General features: G+C 47.8%; 1 protein-coding gene across 1 annotated transcript in view; it reads left to right on the top strand.

Moving 5' to 3' along the window:
• Positions 1–6,054: 6,054 nt before the first annotated feature.
• Positions 6,055–12,010, top strand: part of KIF26B (kinesin family member 26B) — a gene marked incomplete at its 3' end in the record, with an annotated part of 197,171 nt that continues 191,215 nt past the window's right edge. Inside the window, exon 1 of the mRNA XM_023536564.1 lies at positions 6,055–6,245. Coding sequence (XP_023392332.1) covers positions 6,091–6,245 — 155 coding nt within the window. The remainder of the gene's footprint in view (positions 6,246–12,010) is intronic.

Genomic DNA, 12,010 nt, shown 5'->3' with positions numbered 1-12,010 from the left:
TCTGAGACATCCCAGCGCTTCTCCTCCGACTGGGGCGTTTATTTGGTCTCTGTCTGTGAGGACAAAATAGACATGACTCATAAAACGAAGCGTTTCGGGTCGAGAAGGACCGGTACCGATGCAAGAGACTGCGCCCTCGCGGTGAAAGCGGGCGTCCGTCACCACGCGCAGCACGCCGGGGGGCGGCCTGTTCCGGGGACCCCTCTGCCAGACACCGTTGTAGTCAGGCCGGAAGTCACTCCAAGTGGGGACTGACGCATATTCCTACAGCGGAAGCTGAGACTCCTGTGGAAAGGTCAGAACTTTCTTCTCTCCCTTCTCCCTGATCTGAGCAGAAACGACCTAAGTTAACGTGGGCCTCGCCTGCCGCATGGCGACGACTGGAGGTGACACCTTTTGCGTGCCCGTGTGACTGAAATGGAGCGTCCGCATAACTGGCTATACTTAGTTATCTTTGGTTTGGGGATAATTTTTTTATTTTTATTTTTTGGCAGATTTGCTTTCCTAACTTATATGTTCCATTGGCTTTTTGAAAGCATATCCTGGTATCCTAAGTGCAGAAGCATGCTGAGACAATGCCAAGGGTCATCTTCTTTGAGGTAATTGTGAGTTTGTTTGTGCCAGTGCATATCAAAAATATTTATTGAGAACCCACTGTTTGCAAAACCATAAAAACATTAAATAACAGTGTAAGTAATAGGTAACAATAAAAGAGATGTCCCCAAACAGCGAGATATAAATTGCCTAAGAGAAAAATGCTGTTAAATGTTATTTTGGGGGATTTGGGGCCATAATGTCATTAAACGTAGTTAAAAACGGAGCAGGATGTATTTGCTGTCGGAAGATGTCTCTAAACAGGAAATGGATGCTGTTAGTGTTCTCTGTGTTCCCTGCTGCCTTGCCAAAGTCACAGGGAGGTGGCTTTCTGGGTCAATAATGCCATTTAAGATGAACCCCCATGCCGACACACTCTGCAAGCGCTCAGAGTCGTTCCCATCAGCGGGGAAGTTAAAGGTCAATGGCTTGCAGATTGCGATTTGAGATGTTGAAGCAACCTTGATTTACCAGAGCCTGACATCTTTTGTCTTGATCGCTGTGGCCAAGATCGTGACCAAATTTAAGATTTTCCGTTTCTTTGGGGACAAATGTACAGCTCCTCAGACTGAAGCATCAGAGCAAAATTTATATATGGTCAAAAGGAATGGATCTCGCCTAAGATTAAAATACGGAGAGCAGCTTTATCCGTGAAGTCTGTGAAAGGCAGCCTCCTGCGCACGTGGACGGATAACTGGATTCTCACGCACACCGAGGACCCTGCATGTGCAAGCACACACGTGTGCAAACACACATGTGCATCCTCTCTCTGGGGCCTAGTTCCTTTTACTGCCGCCCCCTGTTGGATTTGCCACCACCCACAGGATGTGATGTGGCGTTTGGAACGCAGCAGAGGCTATTGCTTTAGTGAACTGGCCCTGTGTAACTGAGATGCAGAGCTAAAAACAGATTTTAATCAGAACTAACCCAAACAAAATCCTGTAGTGAAAACCTAGCCACCCGGGTGTGTGACGGAGTGCCCAGCACGTTGTCAGCTGCTGCTTCTGGACTGGGGCAGTGACACATACACACGATCGAGAGAATGAACTAGATTTTCAAATGTGTTAGCCGGCGAGATTGAGGCGTTTGAATCAGAATTTTCTCAAGAAGAATCATGTACCTTTCACCGTATCACGAGAGAAACAGATTAATTCAGAACAGCCTGAAAAGCAGAGGCAAATGGTAGTCGTCTAAAAATAAGTCTCTTGACTCTGAATTATGCACCGAAGCTAAAGTTTCTGTGTACTCCTGCTGTCTTGGACATTTTCTCTCGTAGTGGGTTGAGGGGAGGGGGCCGGAGAGCAGCCTTGAGACAGGAAGTGGTCCCGAAGGGAGCATTAGAGGGGAGCAACTGGCAGTCTCAGTCAGACACACCGGGGTCCGGCCTCGGCCCCTCCGCTCGCCAGCTGCGTTCCCTGGATAAGTCTTTCCTGTCATCAGCTTCCTCGGGGGGAAACGGTCACATGATCTTAGAACCCAGTTGCTGCAGGTGACAATCTCTGGGACCATGGTGAGGGCTCTGTGGAAGCCCATGACAGCCCATCCTTTAACCCCACCTCATGTGCCCCCACTTGGCCTGGGTGCCCGAGGTGGGGGCTGCTCGGTGGCTGAGAGGGGCAGGGGTTCTCCTCACCCGCTGCAGTAGCCCAGGCCTCTGGGTGACCTTTAGATTCAGAACAGAGCCTGTGCGGTAGCCAGGCGCGACGCGGGCCCTCTTACACTTGCTTTTGAAGTGTGTGTGGGGTTGGGCCACCCGTGGCCTGAAATAAAATTCGGAACGCAGGAGAACAATGAATGTTCCTGAGTAGGCGGTGTGCCACCGAGGGTGCGGGACAGCGAGAGGGCCCGGGGTGATGAGAATGGTCATGTGAAGAACGCTCCTCAGATTCCTTAAGGACTGTTATGTCGGCCCCGTGTCACTCCAGAGGACCAGCTCTGGCGTGGGGAGGCTGAGGAAGAGGCTGAGCATTTGCAGTGAGGCCCGAGGCATGTGAGGTCGTGGCGTGTGACCAGGGCTGCAGCCGGTGGGCCCAGGGTCTCTTTCCTTCAGAAGCATGTTGGAAGTGACCTGGGTTTAGCACCTTATCCTCCTCCAGCCATCATGTCCAGGGCTGGCACTGTGCTGCTCACCCACAGAAACAGTGGGTACACGTGACACCCGCCTTCATTCTGGTCCCCTCAGGCCTCTCTGCCCTAAAGATTTGGCTAAAACTACATTTTGGAAGATCCCCATTACCAAATCACAGATAGTATTTCTACACACGCGCACACACGCGCACACACCACACACACACACACACACACACACACACTTTTATTGTGGAGAGGGAGAGAGAACACGAGATTTTCGACCTTGCTTTCTTTCAGATGTCCTGGGGTCAGTGACTAAGCAGTTTACTTTCTGTAACCCCCCAAGTCTGTCTGGGGCTCAGGCTATTCTGTAAACCTCAGTAACGGAGGTGCGATCAGGTAACAATAATTAAAAAAAAAAAAGAATAGAGAATGGACTTAAAGGCCTGCATTTCCATCCGAACTTCTATACTTAATGACTGAACGGCCTTGGAGAGTCACCTAACTCCTCTGAGCCTCTGTTTTCTCACCTGAGAAGTGGGAGGACTAGCCAACCTAGCTACCTGGCTTAATACTGATTGTTTCAAACCGGGCTTGTATGAGGAAGAAGAGCAAAGGAGTAGACAGATATAGGGCAGCCTTTATTCCGTTAAAGATGGCGTAATTATAGATATGGATGTTTAGCTGTCTCAGCTTAGTGCATAAGCAATTTAGTGACAAGCCATCACAGTTTCAAAGAGCCACAGAAAGAATTTGGAGGGGGAGCAGTTCTTTCAAAGCCAGATTTCATCCAGTGAGTGTTTATTTTTATATAATGGAACAATTCAGTGACATCCTATGGTAGTGTCCTATGGGCAGTTTGCAGGGTTGAGGAAGAGTAAATTCTTGGTATCGAGCAGACAATACCTTGGTAAGTAGAGCTTCATCAAAACCCAGCATTCAGAAGCCCATACGCACCAGCATATGTATGAAAAATGACGGCTTTTCTGACAAGGGGGCTCCCTCTCTCTCAGAATGATCTAGAACTGATATGATTTTAATTGTCCAATTAAAGCAACTGTAGCTGCATCTATTGTGAGCAAGCCTAGTTTTCAGAATTATGAAGATGTGGCTAAGTAGAGATAATAGAAGTTGCTTTAGGCCAGCTAGCTTGTGCATTATCTTTCTACGAGATATTGACTCGCAGTGAGTTGTACATAATTGGCAAGGAAAATAATGTAAATGTTGAAGCTCTAGGAGACTGCAAAAAATATTTGCACCTATGCCTACTCTATGCCTAGCACATACGAAGTGCCCAATACATGGTTGTTCATATGAATAAATGAGCAAATGAATTCGTGAGCTGAACAAAAGGCAGCTCTCAGTCCCTAAACTAGCACCAAGCGGAGCCAAAACGCAACGTTTTGGTGGTGACGGGAGGGGAAATACTCTTGTGTCCTAATAGCCAAACAAAATAGAAATACGGTATAATTTTTAAAAGAACTAAGTCCTCTTATTTAAAGGACTTAAGAAAAGAAGATCTAATTAGATACATAGGAGCAGTATAAAATAAGAATAGCTCACATTTATCCCACAGATATGGTCTGAACATCCTTAGTGGCCTCTCTGTGGGTTTGCAGGGCACCCGTGAGGACAGTGAGGAAGAATTCCATTCCCTTCGCTCCAGACTTCAGGTTAGAAATACAGCGGTGAAGAGGAAGGAAACAACACAACAAACAGAAGATGGGTGTACAGATTGTAACAAACTGCACTCACACTTGTTTACTGACTTTTTTCAGATGTCTGTGTGTGTTAAAATCTGCATATGGGTCTTAGATTGTAGCACTTGGTGAACGAAATGATGCTATGAATTTTGGGTTTGCTTTCGGATGTTGCCCAGGATGGTACCACGTACCATGGGGGCTTCATACATGGTGCTTCGTGATGAAGACAATGTGATGGCCACATCGTCGGCCCCTTGGTTGTTTTCAGCTGCCCTGTCTAGTCTGCCTCATTACTCCAGGAGAGTGGCAGCTGGTGGAGGGAAGGAGCCCACAGCTGCGGGCAGCAGAGGCAGCTCACGGAGAGGTGACGGTCTCCCTCTGCACTGGGCAGTGCCCTTGCGGAGCACAGGGCTGTGCTCCAGACCATGCTGCCCTTGCTGCCTCCCCTCTGGCTTCTCAGATGTGAGTCGGGTTTCCTTACAATGCATTGAATGAATGAGAATAAGAAAGTATGTGCTGGCACAATTTCAGCTGAATAATGCCAGCCCTTTCCAAGTAAGAGCGTGAATCTAAGCTGAGCAAAGTTTCAAGTCAATGGGCCTCCGAGTAATGGCTAGTCTGCTAATAATGAAAAGTACAAATGTTTTTATGTTCAAAGGTTAACAAATGGGGCTCTTTCACTGGCCTACTGGCCTGCTCAGTTACAAAGTGGAAACTGTTTCTGATCTTTGCTTTATTGTGCCTGCATTTTCTAGGCAATTAGAAACATTTTCCATTCAGCGTGTAAGAGCTTTACACTGGCTGGGGACTTTTTTTTTTAAACTAAAGTTTCCTTTTTTTCAACAGTTTTTCCTTTTTGCAAGTAGACTGAAGTTTTAAAGTAACAGGTTTTTAAAATAGCACATTTAGACTTGCCTGCATAATTATTACATTTGTCAGGGGATTAGCACTTTCCAAAAGTATCTTTCTACACAAGATTCTCATTTTGCCCAGAAGTACGGTTCTTCATAGCATATTATGTGGATTTAGGCAAAATGGACCCAGCCCTACCCACTAGAACTTCTATTGTAAAGGCAATTGTTGCAAATAGAATGGAAGCCGTTTATCTTAATAAACCAGTAAGAAAATTAAGTCTGTTAAAATGATCTAAACCCTCCCCAAAAAACTCCAATGGGAATTCATGGCGACTCTATTTTTATTAGGTTCTCTAAGTCATCTGCGTGCTGACTGCCTACAGCAAACAACAACAAATACCGTTTTGTTTAATTCCTCGTGTTCTTGATTAGTACATTCACTTCTCCCTTAATTAAATGACGCCTTTGCCCACTCGTCTGTTTGAGAACGTTTGGGGACGTTCTTGGTAAGACAATGGCGCTGGTCGATGTTTCTGGCCTGGTCTTAGGCTGCAGACAGTGTGGGTAATGGCCTGTGCTTTTCCCTTCCAAATGCGGGAGAGACACAGACATAACTGAAACTTACGATGTCAGGGAGTCATTTTCTTCCATTATTTTTAATGAAAATGAGGAGATATCCGAGCTAAAACGCTGGGAAATAGCCTCAGAGAAGCCCTGAGCATCACCACGTAACATGGGGGCCGGATCCCTCTCGCCCTCCCTCCTTCCCTCTCCCCCAGCTCTAGCCCCTCACCCCAGTGGAGAGATGCTGTCGGTGAGCCACAGGTAACGAGCTCAGTGTCCCTTTTCCTCCTCAGATCTCCCAGCTGATGACGGAGACTGGCCGAGAGGGCCTGACGGAAGCTGCGCTGAATCGCTACAATGCAGACAAGCCTGCGGCCTGCAGCATCCCGGCCTCACAGGGCCCCTGCGTGGCCAGCGAGCCTTCCACGGGCACCTCCGTGGCCGCTTCCTTCTTCGCAAGGTAAGAGGCGTCCAGGCCGGCAGTTCTTCCACGTCGGCCCATCTGGTTCCCCTCTCCTGTGGGCCAGTTTCGCTAAAACGCTGGGAAGAGTTTGGGGCCATTTGAGACAGCGGTTCTGAACCTCAGCACGCTTGACGTCTCGGTCCAGATACTTCTTTGTAGTGGGGGCCTGTCCCATGCATTGTAAGATGTTTAACAGCCTCTCTGGCTTCTCTTCACCAGATTCCTATAGCACCTTACCCAACTGTGACAGCCAAACGCGTCCCCTGGGTCAGTGAGAACCGCTGCTCGAAGAATGCGTGGCCATTAAGATGGTCTTCGTGGAGTGGGGGGCCTTTGCGGGTGCAGCCCTGCGGCTGGTGTTCCCAGAGTTGTCTTTTCATATCAGAAAGTGAACTGCGTAAAAATTAACCATTAAATAGATGGCGGTTTTCTTCCTTCTTGACGGATGAGCTGGATAGTTATCCGATACTATCCGGCTAATCTTAGAAACCTTACAAACACGAGGAACCAAAGAGAAAGGTATTTCAACAATGTTTTCCGCCTAATTTTAGCAACATGGCGGAGACAGGGGCAGCAGACAATGGACAGCTGAGCAGGGAAACATTTCGGGAGCGTCTGAATTCAGGCCCCTGGCTTTATGAATGAGGAAACTGAGGACCAGAAAACTGAACCTGTGAGTTCATTTACGGCAAAGCCAGAAATAGAAACCAAATTCCTCCGCTTCTCTTTTCTCCGTGACTCTTTCTTTATCTGATACTTGGAACGTGACCTTGGAAAACTCTTTCTTCCTCAGATTAGCAAACTCCTGAGTAAGCAGCACATAGGAAATCGGAAGCCCCCTCGGGTCCCAGTCCAGGTCTGCCTCGGTTTTCTTGTCTATGAAATGAGGCTAACGCCCACCCCTCGGGGTTGTTCTGAAGATTAAGACGAGATTATCATAAATTATAAAGTACCGTACACATATTAATTTGATGTGGACTTACCCAGTAGGTCAGTAGAAGCGATATTGTACGGCTTTTCTTGATACCCCCGTAAGTGGTCCCATCCAGAGCACAAGTGTGAAGAAGGGGCTCCGATCAGGAAGCAGCAAGCGAGGGGAGGAGCAGAGAGGGCCAATGTCCGGGACAGCCACACGGTCAAGGCGGGGCATGGGGCCTGTTGGAAGACGGGCTTTGAGGTTCTGATTATAGCTCGGCACCGCGTGTGCCGTTGTACAAACAGCTGTGCCACGCTGACTGTATCGGAGTCACAGGAAGTATGTCTGTGGCCGGCCACCCTCCCACGGGGCCTATCGTGTTAGCTGTGTCTGGGCTAGAATGTCCGTGTCGTCTGGGACCATCGAGCAAGCTCACTGGGAGGTCATGTCCGTGCCATTCAGGCAGGGAATAGAGAGGTGGAACAGAGTGTGAGGAAGTCCCCCAGCGCAGAGGATCCCAGGACCTCGGTGTGCTCCCGGAGCCTGTCCAGACGAGGTGACTACAGTGCCCGAGAACCAGGAAGCTGCCTCGTGGCACATTTAGTCTGGAGAAGAGAGTCAGCCTTCAGCGACCTCTTGGGCCATCACATGACGGAGGGACTTGGCTGGATCTGTAGAGCACTCGACCGTGTGGGTGGAGGCGGCATAAAACCTGATGAAGGCAGGGGGCGGTCTCCCCGCCGAGCGAGGGAGAACTTGTCCGCGATTCAAAACTGCCACGCGAGGGAGTAAGGTCCCCGTCACTCAGGGGGATCGAGCTTACATTGGATGACAACCTGGCCTCTGCCGAAGAGCACAAAAGTGCTCGGATAAGAGTCGACGTCCAGGGCAGCTCCTAACCTGAAATACTTTGTGAAAAGCCTTCCGTTCAGAGTCCATCACGGATTTTTTTCCTTTTCTTTTCTTTTCTTTTTTTTTTTTTTTAACGCATTGACTGACTCACAGAAAACCCCAGAAGAAGGATTGGCAGCAAGAAGTAATAAAAGGTTAGGGCTTCTGATGGACAGTGTTGAGGGAAAACAGTGTTTCCCGCTGCAAGTGAACCAGCAGCGTGATTAGAGTCGGGGAATGGCTGCTGAAAGGAGGGTGTCGACGTGAGTGGCGGCCACACCGTGCGCTTGAGGCCAGCTTTCACGTTCCTCAGAGGAGGATTCACGAACAAGCAAGAAAACGTCGGGGACGGAACGGCAAATGACTGGCCAGGACGGTCTTCTCCGAGGCTCGCGCGTACAGCCCAGGGGTGCATGGGGCACAGGCATGGGTGGCGCGATGATGGCTGGGGGAGCCATGTCGATGACACAAAGACCGGAACTCATCCTTTCGCATTGTAACGGCTCATGGGAGGAACTTTCAAAGAGCTGGACATGACCCACAGGGCTGCCTAAATCCTTCGGATTTCTTTGTTTGTAGTGAATGCCGAGAGCACTCGGAGCGTAATGGCGTAAGGCATCAAAAGTACGTGGTTTGTGTTGAAAGGCTTTCCGATGTACAGTGGGGGAAAAAGTGCCATGTGAAAAAGAACAATTCTCTCTCATGTATGTCCATGTCCCCCACAAACCCACTGGTCTGTTCGCCCTGCTTTTACACCTCCCAAAGCGAGAGGCAGCATCCTAACGACCTGCCTGTCACTGACGGGGGCCTAAAGCAGGAGACTGAGTGACTTGCTCGAGGCCCACAATGTCAAGAGACAGAACCGAGGATGTAGCTCACCTCTTTGGACGCCCAAAGGTCCACGCGATCAGTCAGATCGGCCCAGCTTCTGTCGCGACACAGCAAACTGAGCTGAGTGTCAAGGGCTTTTCTGTTTCAGCTAAAGCACCGCTGTCAGGTGATGGCACAGCAGCTTCGGAGAGGGGTGAGATCTGGGTCTGCTGCTGGTGCCCAAGCTGGAAACGCTGTGGTCGTTCTGGATTATGTCAAAGAATGGGAGCGTCATCCTGAGTGGGGCTGTGAGGGCACAGTCAGCTCCTGCACCTCCAACATGTGCTCGCCACTTCTAAACACTTTCCGCTTGACGGTGCGATGGCAACGCAGCACCCTGAGTCTGCAGGACACGGGGTGGGGCCTGCCCTCAAGAAGCTGTGCTGGGCAGCATTTCACTTCACACGGCAGTGGCGCCGTTTGCCAGATTTGTGGCCCACGTGGCTGGCATTGACTGAACGTTCAGTAGGCGTCGCTCGCTGTCCTAAATGCTTCACAGGCCGCATCTCCCTTAAACTTGTGAGGTAGATCCTGTCGTTTCCCCTGTTTTATGGACAGAGAAAGAAGTGCCTTGAGGTTAAGTTACTGACCCGAAGCCTCACAGCCGGGAAGTGGCGGAGTCGGGAGCTGGTCCTCATTTCCTCTCACTAGCCGGCCTTCGATGTTGTTTTCTGTGCTAACTGTGCACAGTGAGACACTTGAGGTTTCTTTCCCTGTAATCATGAACGGATGATCGCTGCTTATAACAGCATTTGAAATCGGCTGGCCCCACAACTTGTTTCCTACGATAAGTAGAAAAGCAACAGCAAAAACCCAGTCTGATGAGGGTGCAGCTGCCTACTTTTCTCCGTGATGCGAGCCTTTCTTTTTAAAAGTTTACTTTTCAGAGCTCTGGGTAGAGATGTGGGTGGGCCTTGTTGCATTTCAGAGATTCGACGTCTATAAAATAAGAATTCCAGTTCTGAGTCAGCCATGAGACTTTGGGCCAGGGACACTCCAAATGTGGTAGGTCTGTGCTCGGTGGCTGGGCCGACCCTTACTGGTCTGTGATGAGTGTAGTAACTGGGAGGAAGCATTTAGAAACTTCTGGAGCAAGTTAACTTGACGTCTGTTGAGTCTAAGAATAAAAAAGTGAGGCTTATATTTTGAATGTAATTAGAAATAAAAGAAGTGACTCCTCGCCGTGGACAGCTTGAGAAACACTGCTTTAGAAAATAACAAAACCTAAAGCACTTGTCCTTTCATGCCTCTCTTGCCAAAATCTCTATATTTCTTTAAATATCAGCATCTTGGTAGACTTGCCTTTGCTTCAGAATTTCAGTATCCAGTTTTTGAAAAAAAAACCCCTTGGGGAAAAAAGGAAGAAACGGGGCAACAAAAAAACAATAAAAAAATAGTATTTTTATTAATAGTAATCCTAAAAAAAAAATGGCAAAAATGAACCCCAAAGTGGGTAAAAAACAATGTGTTGGCTTTGAACTTTTCAAATGAGAGAATTTCCTTTGCACGGGTCCCATGTTAATACGAAATGGTGAAGTAGGAAGTGATTCAATGTTCCCATTTGATGACTTCACTTTTAATAAACATTCACGTAATTACATTCTTAGCCTTGTAACATATGAAGTGCATGAAACCCAACCAAAACTCTTGGGTGAACCTCATCATTGTAGGTCGAGGTGGTAGAATCCTCATTTTTATTGGAAAGGCAGTGAACAAATTCTCGATTATGCATAGAATTGCCTTGAACCCTGGTCAATAAAATGAGTCTTTCAGATGACTAAATATCTTCACATTGATGTTCTTTCCCAAATGACCTGAATAACCAATTAAGATCATGTTGTTACTTTAATTCATGGAGAAAATGAAGCTCCGGAAAATTTTAGTCTACAGTCAGAGCAAGTGTTTTAGTGAAAATCGCCATCTATCCCATGAGTTTTCAGAGACAAGGTCAAGTTTGGCAAACGGATGCCGCCATGGCTGTGGCGTGGGTGAGCACGTCTGCTTTCAGTTGTTTTCAGACATCGCTTCTTACTGTCATCTTTTTTGTGTACAGCTCTTACGTTTAGGTCAAAACCTTTGTGAGACCCTAACTTTTAAGTCAAGTCAAAATTTCAAGTAAAATGATATCAAGGGCATTTTCGATTATCAATATATATATTTTTAACTCTCCTATTTTCTTAGTGTAAGCAAATGCCTTTGAAATGTATTTTCCCAGGTTTTGGTTACGTCAGACTATTCAGTGCCTTCAAATTCTTTATGCTCTGTCCTTATGCTCGTAATTGGGTTCATCATGTGAGTTAGAGCATCTCCCTCTCTCTCCCTCACTGTTTTCCAGTAATGGGGTTATTTCGTGCTCGTTGACTCTATTCTTAAAGATTACGACCTTTACACAATTTTTACTACTGATTAAAAATACATCTGCCTTGGGTTTGGAGTGTTTTGGATGTTGCATTGCCCTCAAATTCATTTCGTGGGACCCGTTCGCTCTGCTTCTTCTTTCTCATGTGCCTCATTTTCTTCCACCGATTCCTCCAATTCCTTGACTTTTGCCCAGACTCACTCTTTTCTTAGGGATGTTATTATATTTCCGTCCCTCTCGACCTCTCGTGCGATTTCTTCCATCTTTGTAGACCGCTCCTGTGTTACCTAACGGCCTTCTCTAAGCCCTGGAGCATATCAGTGACTGTTTATGACTGATCTGGTTGGTGTCCCCTTGAGGCCAGAGGTTGTGGTGGCATTAAAACCAAGACCACTTCGGGTCCTGGCGTCAGGGTCTGGCTGAGCTGAGAGGGCTGGCTCCCGGCTCTGGGGACCTGCGTTCAGGTTCAGGTTGCTGCGCTCATCAACCCCCTGTGGGACCTAGTGCTTTGTACACTCATGACGCTGTGTATCCAGCTATTACAGGGAAGATCCTGCCTAAAAGTCTTTTCCACATTCCCGCTGACAGCCAGCTCAAACAGTGCCTCGTTATACAGGCTACAGCAAATGCTTTTCACATATAATCTTGTACAGTGAAGGCTTTCTTTAGTCCCTGGGCAAGTGAACACTTAACAGTAGTACTGCTTATATGCTAGGAGTTTATTAA

This window comes from Pteropus vampyrus, unplaced genomic scaffold (genome assembly GCF_000151845.1).
Source record: "Pteropus vampyrus isolate Shadow unplaced genomic scaffold, Pvam_2.0 Scaffold159, whole genome shotgun sequence".
NCBI classification, from domain to species: Eukaryota; Metazoa; Chordata; class Mammalia; order Chiroptera; family Pteropodidae; genus Pteropus; species Pteropus vampyrus.
The sequence above is the reverse complement of the archived record's forward strand: the minus strand, read 5'-3'. Positions and strand labels throughout refer to the sequence as shown.